This window comes from Cyrtonyx montezumae, unplaced genomic scaffold, assembly GCF_038088225.1.
Source record: "Cyrtonyx montezumae isolate F1298 unplaced genomic scaffold, pur_monq_1.0 scaffold_8, whole genome shotgun sequence".
In the NCBI taxonomy this organism is placed as follows: domain Eukaryota; kingdom Metazoa; phylum Chordata; class Aves; order Galliformes; family Odontophoridae; genus Cyrtonyx; species Cyrtonyx montezumae.
In genome coordinates this window covers 19,508,621-19,529,435 of record NW_027072089.1, presented here as the reverse complement: position 1 = coordinate 19,529,435, position 20,815 = coordinate 19,508,621, and the positions used below count along the sequence as shown (strand labels likewise).

At 37.6% G+C, this 20,815-nt stretch overlaps 1 protein-coding gene across 1 annotated transcript in view; it reads right to left on the bottom strand.

Moving 5' to 3' along the window:
* The window catches only part of RGS22 (regulator of G protein signaling 22), a gene marked incomplete at its 5' end in the record, with an annotated part of 69,506 nt that extends 59,243 nt beyond the window's left edge, over positions 1–10,263 (bottom strand). Inside the window, 3 exon segments of the mRNA XM_065751806.1 lie at positions 6,986–7,048; positions 9,586–9,614; positions 10,227–10,263. Coding sequence (XP_065607878.1) covers positions 6,986–7,048; positions 9,586–9,614; positions 10,227–10,263 — 129 coding nt within the window.
* Positions 10,264–20,815: the final 10,552 nt, after the last annotated feature.

Below are 20,815 nucleotides of genomic sequence, written 5' to 3'. Positions count from 1 at the left end.
CAATGACTGTTCTGGCAGGAGACTACTTACCTACGAGATTACATCTCCAGTGTTACTCTCACATTTATAACCATAATCAGTCAAGGCTTGAAAAAGTAATAAAAGTAATAAAGCTGATTTCTAAAATGTGAGAGCATTTGAGGAAGATGAATCTGAAGACTGCCATGCGAAGGAAAAGTTTTTCCCCATGTTATTACTTGGAGATCAAACATCTACCAAAATCTATGGCCTGTAGCTAGTGATCATATGCAATTATACTGGTTGATTTTACATAAATCTTGGGGAATACTCAAGACATTTATAAGTCTGAGGCTTTACACAACCAGAGCATACGAGCATCTTCCCATCCCCAAGAGATGAGGACAAGACAGCATGTCATTGACAAGTACTGAAGAAAACAGGAGTGTGAAACCCTGACCATATTCAGATTCTGTGCCAAGACCCTCCTGGGCACCATTCCAAATAAGCTCCCACCTGGTGTTTGTACAGTTGTCGTTTCCCTGCACTTAATAAGATTATAATATTATTTCAAGTACTGTATTTTTCATTTCCTTGAACTTTATATATCACAGTATGCATACAGAAGCATATATATCTATACACACAGACATAGTTCACATGCATATCACATATATTGAATATGTACTCCATATAAACCAATTTCATTCTTCTTTACACCTATATTAGTCCAAAGTAACCATGTCAATGTCAGCTTTTTTGTTGCTCCTGTCTGAAGTCCCCTTGTTGATCAATGTCATATAGAGGAATACCCAAAATAAAACCATGTGGCTGCAACATGTGGTTACAACATTCCCTGCTTATCCCATAATGTCTCACTGCCGAGACTCAGCCTGGCAAAGCGTGTAGCATGTGAGAGCTTTAAGTATACGATTTGGGCCTATGATGTCAGAGAGTCACTGGCCAGAGTCATGCACTGAATTGCGTTAGGCTGTTTAGTTACCTACCTTCAATTGAAACCAAGGCTTGTTTTTGTTCTCTGACACCTCATGCCTCTTTTGGCATTAATTTTCTCCAGGGTACTCTGCAGGATTCAGTGCTTTTCTCCAGAAGTACTGAACAGCATTTAAAAGAGGATTTTATATGTTGTTTTATGTGTTCTTTGTACTCCATTCAGACCTCCTCCTCATTTGCTATGTGTACATTTCACTTAGTTGCAAAGCTAATTTGGACAGCTATCAACTTCTAAGTGGTTCAACTTCTACCTTAATAACCTCCAAAGATATCTTTATGTTTTTAAAGGGGAAACAGAAGAAAACACACTAAGAAGCAAGGTGCTTCAGTCTCGCAGGATCTGAAATGCACTTTCTTGCAGAAGAAAAGAGCAAACAAAATGCAAATTCCATAATCTACGGCTATGCGACTAGATAGGAACAAATTATTTTAGTTACACGTTATTCAAATTGAAAACAAAGCAAAGATGCCACAGTTTATCACACATATCTACTTTTATTATATCCCTTGTAACTTTTTCTAGATCTAGGTTTCTCAGTACACATTCTAATTAACTGAATGGAAAACATATGGCAACTTTAATGTAATGAAACAGATGCCAGTGAGAAGTTTTAAAATGTAAGGGCTTTGCTGTTTTGGGTGTCCAGCTAGAAATCATTTATAAGACGTAGAGTAATGAAACAAAAGAACATACAGTGATAGGTTAAGAGGATTAAGACTTTATATATTACATACTTGACCGAAACTGGTGGTTCTGGTCCAAAACATTGACGTTTAGATCAAGGTATAAGTTACCTGTCCCCAGGGGTAATTATTCCCATTACCTGTCACTAATAAGAGCATATCTGAAATATTGTATGCAGTTTTGGCTCCCCAGAACAAGAATGTTCTTAAATTTCACTAAGCCCAGCAGAAGACTGCTGAGACTGACAAACTGGAGCACTTGTCCTGTGAGGAGAGAGTGAGGGAACATGGCTTGTTTAGTTGAAGAGACAGTTCTGTGGGGACCTAAGAGCAGTCTGACAGTATTGACACAGATATTACTGACAGAGCCAGGCTTTTCACAGAGGTTCATGTTGTGAACACAAAAGTTGATGGTCATACACTGAAACAGAAGAAGTTTCGACTGGATCTAAGAAAAAAACAAAAAGCAGGATAATTGGAGTGGGAACAGACTATCCAAAGAGACTATGGAATCGTTACTGGAAGTTCCAGAATCCAAATGAAGAAAGTGATGTGCAACCTGGTCTGACCAGTAAAGTGATGATCTTGCTTTGAGCAGTAGACAGGACTGCAGGCCTCTCTGAAGCCCCTTCCAGCATGAAGAAATCTATGATTCTGTGCAACCCCTGAATTCTTCCAAATACATAGAACGTTTCATCAAAGCATCATATGAAAGCATTTTAGAACTGTTTAAGCCTTTCTGGGGAAGCATATTTCACCAGCTCACTTAAGAAAACTAGAATGATAAACTAGAAAGTTTGTACTGGCATTATGAAAGAAGAGGTAAGTCATGACCTTCTTAATTTATCCCCGCAACAAAAATAAAAATCATAATGTTATGATAAAATCAAACAGGAACACCAACCCCCCAAAAAATTAAGCTGATGTTTTGGAGGAAACGTTTTCCCAGTTACAATACAGGATAGAGAGAATCAGTCAATCCTCTCAGTGGGTGAAAAGCTTTGGAACAAAGCACACTCTCTAACCATTCCCACACATTACAAGCCACACACACACACGCACACTGAAAAAAAGTCAGCAAACCTAAAACCTTTCCCACAGAAGTCAAGTGCCGTGAAATCCTACACAGGACAATAATGGGAAAAGTTTATGGCATAACCAGTACTCTAGGTCATTGCAGTAATAAGAAATCTCTTCTGTGAAGGTGACTATGTTGTGTTAAGGACTGGATGATAGCCTATGCTATGAAATAAAGGGGGGAAAAGTTACTTGTGCCAATCTAATACACTAAGACATGCCGTTCCTACCCCAAATTTGGCAATTTAGAGACAAGAACAATATAATAACCAAAGACTAGAAGTATCAATGCATTCTTTCCTGCATTCTTTTTCCAAGTTGGGCCAGTTTTTGATCCTTTGAAGATAAAGAGGAAAAGGTCCCGAGCCAAATCGTACTGCAAGATGTTTTAAGAAAAGAAAAAAATTAGTTTTGGCAGGAGCCTTGAAACTTGGGATTCATACATTATCAATTTGGAACAATAAATAGGATCAACAAGGATTTGAGAATACCGACAAGTAAGTCTACAGACTTTACTAACTATAATCCATGGGCAATTTTCCCTCTGGCCCAAGTATGACTGAGATTACTCAGTGTAGTTATTTCAGCTTCAAATAAAAACCTTCAAGCAAACAACAAAAACTGTTTTCACATTGTGGTACAGAAATACTATAAAAAATAAACAATTGCCTGTATGTTTTTGACAGCAAAGAGATTTCCTAGCTATCATATGTACACTGAATATAGTTTCAGCTGAAGAATAAATAGAATATATAATTCTGAAAGCTAAAGTTATACACTTAACTGAAGGGAAGGGAAATTTCCCTCCATCCTCCCAAAACAAAACGAAAACAGCATTCATCACTGTGTTGCCAGGATATCAGACATGTAACTCTTGCTGTTCTCTGCCTTAACACTTTTCAGATAAACTTCAGATATAGCTAACAAATGGGTAAATATGCTCACCATATCCCACCCCAAGTAATGTAGCTTGATCCCAAGAGAAACAGAATGACCACAGCTTGGCTTCCTCTTAGGTTAAGGCCCCGAAAGGGCGGGAATGAACTGCAATCTCATCCAGGAGTTTTGCCAAAACATCTTTAAGATGCTTATATATGTATCATAAATAAAAGTCAATGAGAATTCAGACCAGGAAAGAATTTGAGACAGCTCTAGGAAGCACCTACAAACTTCAGACTGCATATGGTCATAGGGTCAGTGTGCCACTACTCCCACTGATTTTAGTGACAACTTCCTTCAGTTGATAAGGAAGAAGCAAGTCACAGCCACACACCATAATCTAAGGGAGAAGAAAGAAGCGTTTTGAGTAAACCCACTTTTGATGGAAAAGAAGTTAGGGTAGATTATTTTGCTTCCTTGAATGCTTTAGTCCTGGATGAGACTCAGCACAACATGCATGCGTGGCCAAACTGATGAAAAAGATTTTTTAAGGGAGGTTTTAATGGTACCTGCAGCCTCCCTCCACAGACAAGAGGAAAAACACAAGAGGAAATGGATGAGTCTGCATTGTAGTCTCACAAAATGATTCACTGCCATCTTCAAAACAGAGAAGGGCCTGAAATGTGCAGTAGTGTGGATTTCCTTCTGCCCTTTCTGTCATCTGCTGCTCATAGGTCAGGTTTTCCAGGCCAATTCTATTTTTTTTTCAGAAAGAGCAACAGGCTCAAACTTTGTTCCCACTGTAATTAATTAATAAGCTTTAATTGTTTTCTCTCATGCCCAACAGGTAGCTCCTGTTGATATTAATGAGTCCTCCAACACAGGGTTGGATGAAGGCTTCTGACATGTGGTTTTTCATTCATGGATTAGTATATTCTCTGACACTTTGAATGAATCAAAGGTTCAAATTCTAGGGACTGCTGAGAGCTCCAAATGGAAATGCACACATACCAATGCTTCTCATAAATTTTTCATTTCTGATTATTTACTACAGAAGGTGTAACTTGTTTGTATGTCATGGAGCTGATTTTTGCTGCTGTAAATCACTAGTGTACTGGCAGCAAGTGCTCTCGTGGGATTTTTATTTTATCTTGTCTTTCTGAAGTATTTTCCTCACAAATTGTCTTTCATTACAGCATGCAGATCTTTGGGGTACACCAGTACTCATGTCAAACCGTACCAAATGTCATTATAACTTTATTCTTTCTTAAAGGATATTTTGTAAATGAAAGCAAGAAAATAAAATAAAATCTTGCTATAGCAAGTTCCCAGTGATATCATTTTCCATACACCAGAGTTGCTTTATAAATCAATATAGAGACAGTCTCTTAAAATAAGCAGTCACTACTCCTGATTTCTTGTATCAGGTCACACAACATTTTCAGTTTAACTTGTTGCCTGACGACTAACACACCTGGGTAATACTGTTTCTAGGCAACAGTGGATAAGCACAACAAGAATAAAGCAATGGAATTTTCAATGCGGTGTTTCAGTCAAAGTGTTCTGAGAAGTAGAAGGAAATTGAGAGTATATTCAAACCACAGAACCCAAGGTATTAATGGAACTTAATCCTGTGGAGGGTAAATCCTCAAGAAAAGATCAAAGAGAAAATAAAACCAATTATGAGACCATTGCAAATAAACATAGCTAATACATCCTCTGTTTTCATGAGCATATGTCAATAAATAAATAGAGACCACGTGTCATCTCAGGAACCTACCAAGATTACCAGCATAAAGCAGTGTTTACTCAGGACTGTCTGTGAACTCTTTGCTGTGGGCTTCAGAGCAGCTGGAAGGGCCAGGACCACTGCTGCAGTGCAGAGCTGCTGAGCTGAGCCAGGACTCTGGGTTGAAGAGCCCTGCGAGGCCAAAGAGAATGCTGGCCTCTAAAAGATGATCTGAAACCTGTACATATCTAAGCAGACCCAGAATCTAAGTGGGCTGAACTTCTTTCCCACTTCGGATTTTCTGTGATTTGGGGAAAACCTGAAGCATAGTTTCCAAATGAGCAGTGAAAGGAGTGGGGAGGATGGTATTCCTGTGCTAAGAAAAATCTGGCACATGGAAGGAATTTAAAGGCTATATAGTTAGGCATGGATTTAGGCAATTATCCTACAGCAGCTGCAGAAAAACAAAAGAGGGAGACAGAGAGAAGAACCCAGCCCTCACACCACACATTTTCTTCTGGCTGTGTCATTTTTTAGAAAGTAGTCTCAAGAATCTTGTAATGAGGTGGAAGGGTATAAAGGCTGAGATCTGAGAGGAGTCAATATCACTATTGTGCACAAAACCCAATCTCTGACAGAGTTTTTTAATGCTTCCAGATTCTCTTTTCATATTAAAAAAAATGACACAGACATCCAAGAAATATCCTAATGCTGGTAGCAATTCCTATCAAGCAAATTGCAGAAATCAGTATATCCCTGTAGTGCATCACTTTTGTCTGAAGAGAATAAGGAGGGCAAAAGGCTGTGGAGCAGCTCTGGGGTAGGTTGGCTGAGAGGTCCCAGGGGAACTATGAGTTAAACTATTAAAGGATTGTGCCATCATACAAAGGACCGAGTATGTGGCCTGCAGAAAATGGGAGCATGGGGATCCAATGACAACGAGTGAAGTTGCCATGTTGACAACAGGACAGTACATGTGACTTGTATGAGAGTATATGGAAATGGGGTAGTTGATGAGGAAAAGGAACAGAGTATAGGGTTATACCTATTTGTATATAGGTATATATATATGCTGGTTATATGTAGGGCACTGGGTGTGCTTGTCTAACAGCAGCTGGATCAGTGCAGAGAATGCAGCATAAAGATGTGTCTCTTTAGCTTCAGATGGGAGGAGAAAAAAAAAAGAGCACCAATTTTGAGGCTTTCAGAGTCATGAAGGAACATAGAGTTGGTTCTTGAGCAAAAATAATTATTAATCACTGAGTGCATTGTTAAAAGAACTTAAAAGGACAAACACTGGTTTTATTGGTGTGTTGTGATACTGTAATAGAAGTGAACTCTTAAAATTTTTACATAAGTATTTACATGTCTTTTTCACTTCATATTCCTAATATTTTGATGCACTGTGAGTTAAACACATAAATTTGCAAGAGAAAATCTATCCCCAGAAGTCTACATACTTTGTGATTTTCCCTGGCACTGATAGTAAATTTGAATAGTAGGAACTGCTACTACTAAGATACAGACATATTGCAAAAGCCATTTAGCTTCCCAGAGACAAAATGTTCCAACCTGGATTAACTTATTATTAGTCTTAGTAAGATGTTTCTTGTATTTTGCAAGGGATTTCTGTAAGGCACTTACCGGGAGACTCAAAAATTCATTAAAGTAGTCCACAAGCATAGCATCTGTGGCTAAGTAGTCTTCCTGCAGAGACACAAAACCAGAAAACTAGGCTTATAATAATCTGTGCTAGCATGTTGTGAATGCACTGTTGCCTCAAACAGTGTTTTTCCATGAGATAAGGCATGAAAACTTTTGTAAAATGTCATTTCTCACTTTTGAGAATATAATCATTGCATCACTGTTAGATTCTAGCCATTGCACACCACTGAGGTCCTCAGCAATTTAAAAAACACACGTGTAAGGAAATGCCTTGCCAAGAAATTCACAGATAAAGCCTTCATAAACCCAGAAGCTTCTGAATGCTGAACATCTGCATGTTTACTTTTGAAAAAATGTGTATAAGCTAATGTTCTAAAAATGTCTCACATTATACCTTCCTCTCTCCCATCAGGGAGTGAGGGGAGTATAGATGCTCAGCAGAGCCTGCTTCCACTCCCACACTGCTGCTCAGAGATGCTTTAGGGAATAAGAGGGAGTTTACTGATCTGTAATTCAGCTCACCAAGCAAGCAGTATCTGCCATAATTGCAGTCTGACAGAACTGGGAAGCTTCCTATGGATATTATTAGAACTGAGGCTGCATCTGCAGGGCTTTTGTTTCCTTTCTTGAATTTAAATGGTAGCAGAAGCAAGGCTTTGCAGAAAACACTTGATTTGGATCACAGGCCCACAGTCCAGTGCAGTTGTAGTACCATGGGCCTAGAGATGTTAAGGTACCAATTAGACTGGAGAATTTTCCATCTAAACCAAAGCAATATGAAGTCAACAGAAAATGTTCCCACAAATGTCACTAAGCAGTCAATCAGATCCAGAAACCTCAATTCAGCAGTGACCTAACACAGAAAATCATTAGTAACACACTGCAGTCTGCCTCACGTTTGGGAACGCACAGCAGGATGTCAAACTGATAAAGATGAGCTTGAAGGTTGCTAGATATGATAATATGCTTTGTAAATAACTCACTGTTTCAAAAGGCTTATTCAAAACAAATAATTTATTAACATCACAAGCTGCTAGAGAATATGCAGGTAACATGTGTCTTTAATTCACCAGGAATATAATTCTCTGTAGTCCCATATAACAGCAAGAAATATAAACACACTGAATCACTAATCAATAAAACATTTATGATCTTATTAATGCAGGCTTTGCTACTTAACTGCCTCTATCTACAAACACAGTATACCTTCCTCAGGTATATATTTTTTGGTGGTCAGCCTTATTTTCATCTAAAAGCATAACTGCTCTTTCATATTTGAATATTATAGGTTATAGGGTCATATATGGTGTACTATAACTTTGACTTTTGGTGTCAGGAAGCATTTTGTTTAATTTCTACCCATTCCATCTGACTGCTGCGCAGCCAAAATTATTACTAGAAAAAGCTGTTTTATAAGTGCAAACTGGAGGGTAAGGTGTGTTAAAAATTGTTCCAAAACTGCAATTTTGATGATACAGTTAATGGCTTTGCCTTCACGCAGTTTGTGTACAAACAAGACCTGGGCCTGCTCTCCATCAGTTTTTTAACACTGAAAGGAATTTGAGAACCATTTTTGCAGAAGTGTGCAACTGCTTCTTAGATATTTCATAGAAACAAACCTAATTAGCCCTCTCTATTATTGCTGTCATAAAAAAAGCAAAGAAACACGGAAATATTATTTGAAAACAGAGGGGAAGCTGAATGGGAGTAAAAGTGGTACCCTTTTAAAAAGTCTCTATTTCACACTGCATTGCAAATACCTCTCCACACGTAAAATATATATAATAAAAAAATGTCTTCAAGTGTCAAAAATTAAAGCTAATATAAACCCCAACCCTGCATAGAACTCTGGCAGCTTTGTGCCCTTGGGTAAGTATACCTGGATTCAAACATGGATGGACATGTGAAGTATCTTTCAGAATCAAGATTTAAATATGCAGTTAAGGAATGTTTTTATATATACGTGCACATCCTTGTGTATGTATTTATATATCCTAAATATCTGCTATATATAAATAGTTTTTCTCTGCATGAATTCAGTATTGATTCCATTCATATTAGTATCTAGAGTCTCCCAGAAGGAATAGCAGTGCATTTAGACTTTGAAATATAATGATGCAGTTACAGAGGCATCCACAACAAAGACATAAATGTGATCTCAGCTGTAAGATATAGGTTTTCATTTCTCATGAACTAACAGTCAAGCCTATCTACCTTTCCAGTGAGAAGATAAACACCACGGAGATCCTACAGTGAGCTATGAGAAAAGGACAGGAAAGGTAAAAGAAGAAGGTGGGTTAAACCCGAGATGTAGAACCTTCCCACTGAATGTTCCTTTGTTTCATCCCGTTTCCTTTTTTTTCCCCATTTTATTTTTTATTTTTTCTAACTATTTTCAAACTAAGTATTCTGTGATTTTTCTTTCTCTGGGAAAATTGTAAAAAAATAGCTTAGTCACTCCATCCTTAGAAGAGGAAAGAAGTGAGAAATCAGAAAGCAGTTTCCATAAACTTATCTTCCTTTTTTGCTCTACAGCTGCATGACAAAATGAATGATCAAGCATTATGAAACATACTTACAAACACTTCTTCTGTTATACACGGAGGCTCTGAAACACAAAAATGAGATATCACATATTGTATACTGTCAAGCTTGTTTAACTATAATTACTGATCAGAGGCAACTACTGAGGCATGACAACGTTTCTGGATATTCTGAAGTAAAATGACGTAACCTGAAGAAATAAATCCTGAGAAGGTGCAGTAATGTTGTTCAATGCACTAAACCATTGAGTACTGCAAGGATAATTCAAATACAATGAAAGCATCATTTAAGGAAATTATTTCTCATATGTGCTCATCTGCTTTTCTCAGCAAAATTGATTAGTAGAATCTTGCTGATTGTAATGAAAATACAGAGTTACACGAGGCTCTGGGTGTCTTGAACAGCAAATAGTGTGAATCATAAGATAAAATTAAGAAGAAAAAAAAAACAGTGTGGTGTGCTCGCAGACAGCAAATTCTCTCTCAAACATCTTTTGTGATGCCTCTTAAGGGATCACAGTTGTCTCTTCAGATTGAAGAGTTTTGCTAGTCGAGCTTAAACTTAAAATCCTTCTCCTTTGTGCCAGTGTCTCTGCACCTGAGACAGCCATGTGAGGGCCGGACTCCCCGTGGGACACCGACCCAGCCCAATACCCTGCTCAGGAAGCATTACGTACCAGTTGTAAGCTTCTTCGACTTCATGCTGGAGCTATGTACCAAACGTCACACATCCCTGCAGGACGGCAACCTCATTTACAAAGGTGAAAGCCTTTGCTGCAGATGATACGTGCAAGCTGCAGAACTCCTGGGCCTGGCTGCATGGCTCTCAGCAGGCCTGGGTTGCTATGGCACTGCAAACAACACACGGGACAAGCCGAGCAGAGCTGGTGCACGTATTTCAAATGCTGATGTGGAGCTCCTTGAAGCAGCTCCGGTACAGCCGCAAAAGAGGTGTCTGTGATGTAAGAATTCGAGGCTATTTGAAGAAAGAGTTTAATTTAAACACTTTTCTCAAGCAGCCTAAGCTGTTCTTAGTTCAAAATGCTATTCAGCCTTTTCCTGTGTGAGCAGAACCCTTCAGCCAGGTGCAATTTTGCCTCTAAAGAAAATCTCAAACTGTTCAGCTAATGAGGAAATGCGTCAAACTAGTCTGTATCCTTAGGCAGACTGTGAGGCTCGATCACAGGTAACAAAGTCACATTATGGCAGAGAGGTTCCACTTCAGCCATGTAAGAAAAGGAGAGGAGCTTGGCATTCCTCAGGCTGAGCTGAAACCAGGGCTGTTCCTGACATGCATCTCATTGTGATCTGTCAGCTGCAGCCTTGGAAACAGCCTTTGCCATTGCTTCCATGGCCCCAGCTTAGCATAAACTCAAAGGCAGCTACATTTTCACTCAATTAAGAAGACAATGAGAAGCAGAAAAAAGCCTACTCTCCTATTAGTGAGCTCGAGGAAAGAAGAGAAAAATCGTATTTCTAGACTGCTTAAATAAAATTATTCATGAGGAAGGAATTCAAGCTCCTACATGAGGATTTCAATGGATTTTAAGTGTTCTGTAGCTGGGATCGGAAGACTTCCTACTTAGTGACTATCTAATCCTACTGCTTGAACTCTTGCACATACAGGTTTGTTTGTTTGTTTTTTGTCATAGAAGTTCCCCCTCAAAGGATCTACTGTCCATATTTCCAAAACAGTACTGATTCCAGTAGCTTGGTGCAAGTGCCATTGAGATCAGTATGGCATGTATTGTAGGTTACATTGTAGGTCTTCTTTGAGAAGCTTATTCTATCACCTGTGCTGAAGAAGTCTTCAAAATGGATTTCAACCTTTCAGTTCCCAGCAAACTCTCTCTCTTGTGCCTGCTTTCACATACATATAAATTTACAGTATCATTGGATGTACTCTGCAGGTGTGAAAGAAAAAAAAGGATGATTTTAATCACTACATGAGGTTGGTGGGAGGAACAATCAAGAGAAAACAAAAGAAATGACTACAGCTTACAATCCTGGGATGGACAACTGTCCAAGCAAAAAAAACCAGCAAATTAATATCACAGGGACAAGATAAAATGGCTTAATTCCCTGGAAGGACATGTTATTTTGCAACCTTTACTTCAGATGCACATTCACTCACTGAGGTGCCTGCCCAAATATCCTAATCACAGTTCTAATCACTAATACTAGAATAATGTCTCTAATTGTGTCACTGGAATGTTGTTAGATTAACCTTTTAGCATATTTTGTCATGTTTTGCTTTTCACCTAAGGGAAAAATAATGCTTTCAAAGACCTAAGATATATTAAATCATATTACAGCCAAGATAGGCACTTCAGCTAAAAGCTTGGTATGTCTGACAAACATATTCAACAATATAAAGTTTTGCTCTTCCAGATTTAAGTAAGCTGCAGACAATTTAATTAGTGTGGTCATTATTCTGATGAAGTACTAATCACTCAAGTGAAGCTCTCTCTGTGTAGCTTCTTTTCTGGAAGATGTGACAAGCAGTAGGTTCACACTCAATGACATACATCTAAATGCACGATTTCTTAGTGCTAAGTATCAGGGCATATTTTGTTGTGATTATGCAATATTCAAACAGGTACACCTAACATACACAACAAGATAACACAAAAAGTGGAATCTTTCCAACAGGTAGCAGAATTGCACTGCATACAAAACTGCATAGTCTTGTAACTAAACTAGTATGATTTAAAATGTTAATGTTCAGTAGACTATTTTATTCCTTTTCCCCTTGCCTGTTTTTCTTTCTGATGTATATTTAGATATAAGCTTTAGAACTTAACATTTTCCTAAACATCCAAACTTGCTTGTAAATTTGTAAGCACAAACAATAGATGCATGAAAAATGTATTAAGAAATAAAATACAAAGTGGAAACCACAAGTCATCTTAGATAGAAATGAAGTTTGGAAACAATTCAGTAAAAAACAAAAGTCCTTTTTCCCTCTTGTCATCTGGTATATTTCAATATAAAACCCTCAGGTCTTTGTTCTCTTTGTAGTATGCTTCAGAGATTGATTTTGGATGACGCTCATCAGGAAATACAGACTGTACTCTCTCACGGAGAACCTGTCAGCAGTCATCAACCTGTGTATGTGTGTGTGGAGAAAGAGAACCTTTCATTCCTCATTTTATGTTGCTAGTTCACCAGCTAAAAGCTCATCAGGTGGTGAAATTTAGAATTAAAGATTCAGTTCATCCCACATTTTTCTTTCTCTACTCTTCTCATCTTATTTTTACTATATTAAACAAATGTCAGCTTCATTTTTCTGATGCTAATGTGTGCTTGATTCCTGCCAATGATCACAGTGAAATCATGAACATCTCCATAATTAATGCATACAAAGCTAACATTACCATTAAGAAAAATGCAGCTAGGTGTCCAGATGGATCTCTGATGACAGCTTGAACTAATTCTCATTGACTTCAATGGAAACTTCCCATCTCAGCTGCACGTGGACACTTCAACACATATTATCATTAATATTTAACCACCTTCACAATAATCCAGTCTTACTTAAATTTAGTATTTTCTTCTTTGGATCATTGCCACAAACATTTTAGGTTTTGTATTTGTGAAAGCAGCGATCTCATATTCGGAAAACAGGTGCTAGGAAACCTGTTTAAATATTGACTGCAGGACTGCCAAAATGGGAGTTAAATCCTGAAAGGAAAGCATGAATTCATTGTCAGAAAACTGGCCTTTAAATGCACTGAATGATTCTATAAAGAAAATGGCAGAAGCCAGGTGCTGCAGTGACATGGCTTTTGTGCATTGACTCTGATAACACAAGTTCATACCACAGTTTAGTGCAATTCTGACAGAAAGAGTTAGCACAGGCACATGAAGAAACACTTACTAAGAAGATGAGTACACAGAATTCCAAAGAGAAAAAAAAGTAATTCCTGAAGATAAGCTTTTTCACCTAGACCAAGGTAGGAGGGTCTAAATAGTAAAGGAAGAGATGCAATGTAACCTTTTTTTTTATCAATATTACAAAGCTTTTAGTAGTGAACAAGGCAAACAAATTAAAAAAGATCCACCTGTACAAAGGTCTCAATTTGGACGCCAAAGCTTTCAGAGGAAACATAAAAAAAGATTATATATAAAAAATGAAAAATACTGTTATTTCTCTCAATGGTTTTACCATAAGGAGATGTATTGTGGATGAAAGATTGCATTGTTACTGTCTATTCTCTATTTTGCGTGAAGATAAACTGAAGTCATGGTTTGTGCTAGGCTTTAACAGTGCTAGTTCAAGCTTTACAAGCTTACCACCACTTCTCACTTTCAGTTATGCAAATAAATGCCAAATGCTTTGACCCCCCCCCCCCCCCCCCCCCCGTGTTATTTGTAGTTTGGTTTAAGTTGGATTAGTTCCTTGATGTTGGCTCAACAGGCGGCCTAGTCATCTACAGGTTTTATATGAAAGAGGCAATCTCATTAGATAGTGACAACATATGCCAATAATGCCCAAAATATCCTTTTACAATACAATCATTGCCTGGCAGCAGGTAGCATACACCCAGCAAGATTCAGTACATGCACGTTGTCAAATTTTGCTGTTACAAGCAAACAGACATCAAAAACAGCCCCTAAAGGCAGGATCCCCAACTGACAGCTGAATTCTCCACAAGGAATATTATTGCTGATGTGTCCAGCCTATGGATCCATAACAGCTCCTCCCACTGACAACTGATCCGAACCTTTGTGGGTTGTACATCTTGTACATCTCTGTAAGGAAGTAGACTGGGAGATTGATCTACCCAGGAAAAATTCAGAAGGAAAGAAGGAAGATTTCATATACACCAGCTTCCACAACAGACCAGTGCCAACACAATGGATATTAACTACAGTGCAATAATTATTAACCAATAGGAGCTCCTTAGGATGTCAGTGCTTCAGAAAAGCATACGGTTATAACCTTTTTTAATATCTCACAGAACTGTAGGGGTTGGAAGGGACCTCCAGAGATCACAGAGCCCAGCCCCCTGCCAAAGCAGCTCCCTAGCCCAGGTTGCACAGGTAGGCGTCCAGGCGGGTCTGGAACGTCTCCAGAGAAGGAGACTCCACCACCTCTCTGTGCAGCTGTGCCACTGCTCCGTCACTGCACTGGGAAGAAGTTCCCACACACATTTGTGCAGAACTTCCTCTGCTTCAGTTTGTGGCCATCTCCCCTCATCCTGTTGCCACACGTTTCATAGTGTCCAGCCTCATCCCTTTTGCTTCCTGCTCCTTAGATATTTACAGATGTGGATCAGATCCCCTCTGAGTCCTCTTTTCTCAAGGCTGAACAGACCCAGGTCTCTCAGCCTTTCCTCATAAGGGAGGTGTTCCACACCCTTTATCATCTTCGTAGCCTTACACTTGTAAATTACTCATTTTGTAAAACAATAATACATTTTATTACAAAAAACATATATCTAAAAAATAAAGTTTGTAATAAGCCCATAATATGCAGTTGTTGAAACTGAGTTTTCAAATACTTCAACTGTAACATTTAATGAGACCGTTAGATTTCACAGTCAGCACCAGGCTGCCATAGAGACTGCTGGATGACTCAAGTGAGTGGCTGAGAGGAACTGAAGTTGTTCAGGCCACTGTTGCCCACTTGCTGTAGGATCTGGCTGTGTACCCAGCACAGCTATCATCCTGCAAAGGTGGCCCTGAAGAAATTCAGGTGCTATTGCTTCTTCCCAGGATGACACTCCTCTCCTGACAGAAGATTTTGGCATGCATCTCCTGGGGTCAGGAGATATGGCCACCATCGCATTCAAAACATTTTATATACCCAACACTGAGTGGGTGTGTAAGGGTTAAAGCAAGGAATTAAAATAAAAATAAATTCTCTTCTGTACCAAAAGTCTTTGGCGCCCCCTCGTGATAAAATATTTTCATCAGCAGAGTCCATGTATTTGAAATAGAAGTCTATTTTCAGCGTGGAAAGCAGTTTTACCCTCAAGATGCATTTGCATTTCAGATAATTGCCTAACCCTTGTTCTGCCACACACTCTATGACAATTAGCTAGGGAGCTGCTTTGGTAGGAGGGTTGGACTCGATCTCTGGAAGTCTCTTCCAGCCCCTACAATTCTGTGAATTGCAATTATTTAAGCTAAAGACAAAATCAAGAACAGGAACGAAAATAATGAATGCACTAGCAAGCATTTCTTTTCAGAGTACAAAATGGTATCCATGCCTAGCCCTTCAGAAAATAAGTCACACTTGTTGCTTGCCCATTTTGGATTCAAATATTTCAAACATTTTTTGACAAGATCTTCAGCAGAAAGCCTAGAGAATAACTGCATCCCAATTGTGCATTTTCGTACTCTACAAAGTACATAGAAAGGATGAAAAAAAAAAAAAACAGCAAACCTGTAATACCAGTGATTTATGGGAGTGCTTTTCTTGTAGATTTTTTTCCTCCTGAAAGACAGGAGGATGTTCTCAATATAATCAGGCTGTGTTTAAAAGCAAAGACAGACTGTTCTCTTTGTCTACAATCCGTGTAGCATCTAATCTACCAGCCCACACACCAGGAAAGTATACTGGATTCAAACCAGAGAAAAATAGTAAGTTTGGATCTCAGTAATTAATATATTGGTCACTTAACCTCCAAGTACTGTCATGATAAAACTTCTAAGAGGCATGTTCTTCAAGCCCCGAATAATTTGTCATGCACACTTAAGGCTTAGGGAACTTTTATGTCAGCTCAGCAAATATGAGAGTAAAGTACTCCACTCAGAAGATGCAATTTAGGGTGCCAATACTTTTGCTGAAGTGGAAAGACAACTGCAGAGCTGTTTTCTAATCCTGCAAGAACCTTGCTGCTCCAAACGATAAACAAAATTTAGTAAGCATAGCAACTAGATAACATTTGCTAACTATCTGCATTTTGCCTGAAACCACATTCCTTCTACCACTTCAGTTAGTCCTAGACATGACACAGTGCTTCTGCTTAAACAGTTTGTGGGATTACTCCCACATCTCATTCATATTTTCAGTTGAGTAGTTGGTGTCTTTACTACAAATCCAGTAGCACTCAACTCAATAAAGCCTTACTAACATTTTTGTTCCCAACAAGCTTGGGCAGATCCCACTACGGCACAGAGACTTGTCAAAACTCAGAGTAAAGCATTCTATATTTTAAAATAGAAGTGTTAAATCTTCTTGTAATTCAACCAACTGGAGCTCAAAAAGTCATGGAAAATAAAAACAAACTTTGTTTTCGTATAACTATAAAAATAAAGAAGCAGATTTCATTGAAGCATCTGACAAGCAGTAACACAACTTGCTGTATGCTTTGCATATACTATACTTATTACTTTACTACACTTAGCACTACATCTAGTGACTAAATTGCAAGTGTGCAGAAGCCATATAAAAGAAATACTACGCTTATTCTGTATTAGTCCACCTGAGCATTTCTGCTAGAGAAAGGAAAGCACTAATATTATTCAGGATCTCGAGGTGGTTTTACCTGTAATACTAGCTGCATAGATTCAGAGAACGGATTCAAATTGAAACAGTGAAGAGTCAGTAACACAATCAAAGGAACAGAAGATATGTATAAAAGATTAAATAAATTTCAGGTTGTTTTGTCAATAATATAAAGGGTGAGAAGATGTTTATACTACACAATAATAACATCTGGGAATAGATTTATTCAATAGCTATTTTAATAGCAATGCTGGAGAAAAGGTGGCTGGTTAAGCAACTAGTAGAGTCATCTAGAATAGATCTTCAGTATTCAGGTAATTAGACAAGGCTCTATCTAGTTTTAAGACAGAGCTTGGTGCGTTGACATAAGAGCTTGTCAGTAGACTCCAGGAAGCAGAGATCCCTTCCTAATCTGGCATTTGTGTTTCTTCACGTGCCTATGAAAACAAAATGAAAAGGAATTACTTCTTGTATTAAAATTGCCTTGAATAGTCTGAAATGCCTAAAGTATACTAACAAATCACCAATGTGTGGAAAAGGAAAATAACCTGACAGATGTTGGTGAGCTCCTTAATTTAAATGAACAAAGTTTCTTCTTTTAAACTAGAGTTACAGTGATAAAACTTAATAACATTATTTATTATATAAACAACTCAAAAGATTTATAGCACTTCTACCCAAGCTCCATGTCTCCAAGGAATGAATGATCAGAGACTTTAGTCATCTCAATTTCCCTCTCACAGACCACTTGACATTTACGGTTGCTGCTCTGAAACAGAAAGATTTATGAAGTATGACTGCTGAAGCAAGGCCTGTCAGCAGCAAGAGGCTATTTGTAAGAATTTACTTTTTTTAGAATTTAAACCCACAGCTTCAGCTCAAATCATCACCTTCAGAAATCCAAACACATTTCCATGGACATCTTTTATAGGCAGTATTGCTCCTCCCACTACAGAACATGCCTGTCTGAAGAGAAATGGGAATGGCAGAAATGAGTTTTTCAGCAGTAAATTATATTAGGCATTAAGTTTAACCTTATTATCCATATCTTTCAGAGCGAAAGATAACTCACTCATTTCTTTCTCACTACCTTGTCAGTAGTTAGAAAAATTCAGGAGCTGGAGAATAAGCATAGGCAAAACATTTCAGGAAACTCCTGACCACGACCACCCTATTGCTTCTACCTGAGGACCACATTTGCATCCTTTTTCTCTATGCTGGAAAGGAGTGTTAGCACGTGATAAACCTTAGTCATTAAAGCTGCAGCAGCACTGAGCAAATAGCAGGGTAAGGACTCCAAGAGTTAATTCAGCCAAGTAGGAAAAAGATAATGGGCATCAATCTCTAGGCACCCTGAAACTGTTTTATTTTACAAAGTAAGAAATGATGTTCTCCTCCACTACTTTATTCGGGTTTAGACTTTTATATTTCAATGGTACCTGATTGAGACTAATTTAGGAATATAGTTTATGTATAAAGAAAAATACATGTTAATAGGGTGTCAAGAATTTACTTCCACTCTCCTAGACTGAAGACTTTGTATCTACCAATGATTTCTTTCACTCATACTGTTAGGGGCTACTAGGTAATTATAACAGACCTTCTGATCCTTTAAACGTTACCTTTTAGCCACACAGTAAATATATCATTATTATATTTCTCCCTTAATGCATAAAAATATATATATTGTTTTAAATAATGTGGGAATGTATTTCTAGATTAGACTGTAATACTGCATATCAGAATGGTGAGCTAAGTCTCCTCACCATTTGTGACAATTCTACCAAATAAGGTCATTACAAAGTTACAAACTATATGCATTCAGAATCTCGTGTAATACAACTTTCTACTTGGGAATCTCATCCTCATATCGGTTTAGCTGTTAGTAGAAACTAGTAAAGATGCATGACGTGTACATTTAGCTACTGTATATCTAAAAATGAAAAATTAACGAATCTAATTAACTTTCAAGTAGACTTTATACACAAAATTTCAAAACAATGAAAAAACAAGTATTAACCAAATCAAATAATTTTTCTGTTTACCCATTTGCTCTTCTCTGAAGTGCCATTCTTCCCAAACCAAAACTGTACAGAGAGAATTTTTCTAGCTTGCACCAAAACCCTTCTCAGGTTGTGCCCTGAGAATAAGTTATATAAATTCCTCTCATCTTCCAGTTGGAGAGCTACCAGTCTAACCATAGGCAAGAATAATGCAAAGGTTTAACAGAATGCAAATGAATACAGAGTTAGAGTACTGATAAATTAAACAAACATTATTTTCTGGCACATATACTGAGTTGATCTCCTCTTTAATGTTTTCATGCTTGGTCATTGAGGTTAGTACTAAAAGTGACTTTTTACTAACCATGCGGTTACCTTCTCTGAAAGCTATCTGGAGCTATCCCAGAAACCAAGTATGCTAAAAGCACTAGCCAAATCATGAGAGTTAGAAATGAGAAATAGGAAGTTATATCCTTTCATTAGCTGTATCAGTGCTTTTCTCTTAAATATCAACAGATAATACAGAAGGAAAAGTCTGAAGTTGCAGTTCTTAGTTTTTAAGCTATAAAAGGATATAGGAATAAACATGAGACAAATATAAGACAATATAAGGGAAAGCATGCATCTTAAAACTGACTTGAAAACATATTTTTTAATGCTGCATTTTTAATACAGCCTAGTGCTAAGGCTTACCAGCAAAAACACACGGTGAATTTAAAGTCTCAAACAACACATGGTACAAAAAAAAAAAAAAAAAAAGGAAAAGAGGAATGAGGGAAAGGAGGGAGGAAACAGCTGACTACAGACACCCTAAAAGACACTTACAAGCAAAAAATCTCCATGACATGGCAAGTAGAAAAATTTCAACTGGGAAAGTAAGTTGAGAGTGCATCTCCATCAGGTAAGTAGTATAGTATTCTATTATCTGTATTTAGTCAAAATTTGATGTCTGGGAGGAAGATTGAATTATTTTTCTGCAAATGGTCAATATATTTAGCTCAAATACAAAATCAGTGAATTCTCTTTATTAAGTATCGAAGAGGAGAAATGATAATTTCTATCCTTTAATTCAAGCACAGATATGAAGATGACCACTGTCCGGAAGCTGAAGTAACACCTCACTAAGTATATAATTTAAGCCTACAACAATAGAGTAATACAAAGTCTTACTTAGATATGCAATAAATAGTGTCACCTGCAGTTTTCAAGTAAACAAAAAACAATAAAAGACAAATAGAACATCAACAGAGCAACATCTTGATTTCAACTGCCCTACTGACTTGCACTATGTAGTCTAAGAACAACAGAATTACTATTCTAATCAAGTAAACAATTCAGACAACTAATACATTCTTTCTGAAGTATCACCATTTATATAAGTATTTCTATCATACGCACTTAAAAGGTACAACTTTTAAAGTTAATCTTTTAAAAAGCAGTGAACAATAAATCAATCTCCAAAAACATTCTTTAAAAAAACATTTTCTTTAGTTTGTCATTACGACAAGAATCACGTTTTTAAACACCTATGAGATGCTGTAGGCTAGATATTGAAGGCTACATTTAAGATACTTTATTCAATAATCAACATGTTATTAAGTGCTTAGCTACTACATGACAGGTAAAACAAGACAATGTTTTAAAATATTCACTTTTTTCAAAAGGAAAAATACACTGAATTAAGATATATACATGTGAAGTTATCTTGATAAGCAAACCCACATCAAGTTTGACTTTCAAGATGTCGCTATTCAGGAAGAAGGGAAAAAGGAATGAAATGTAAGGCCTTGCATGCCTTACAGAT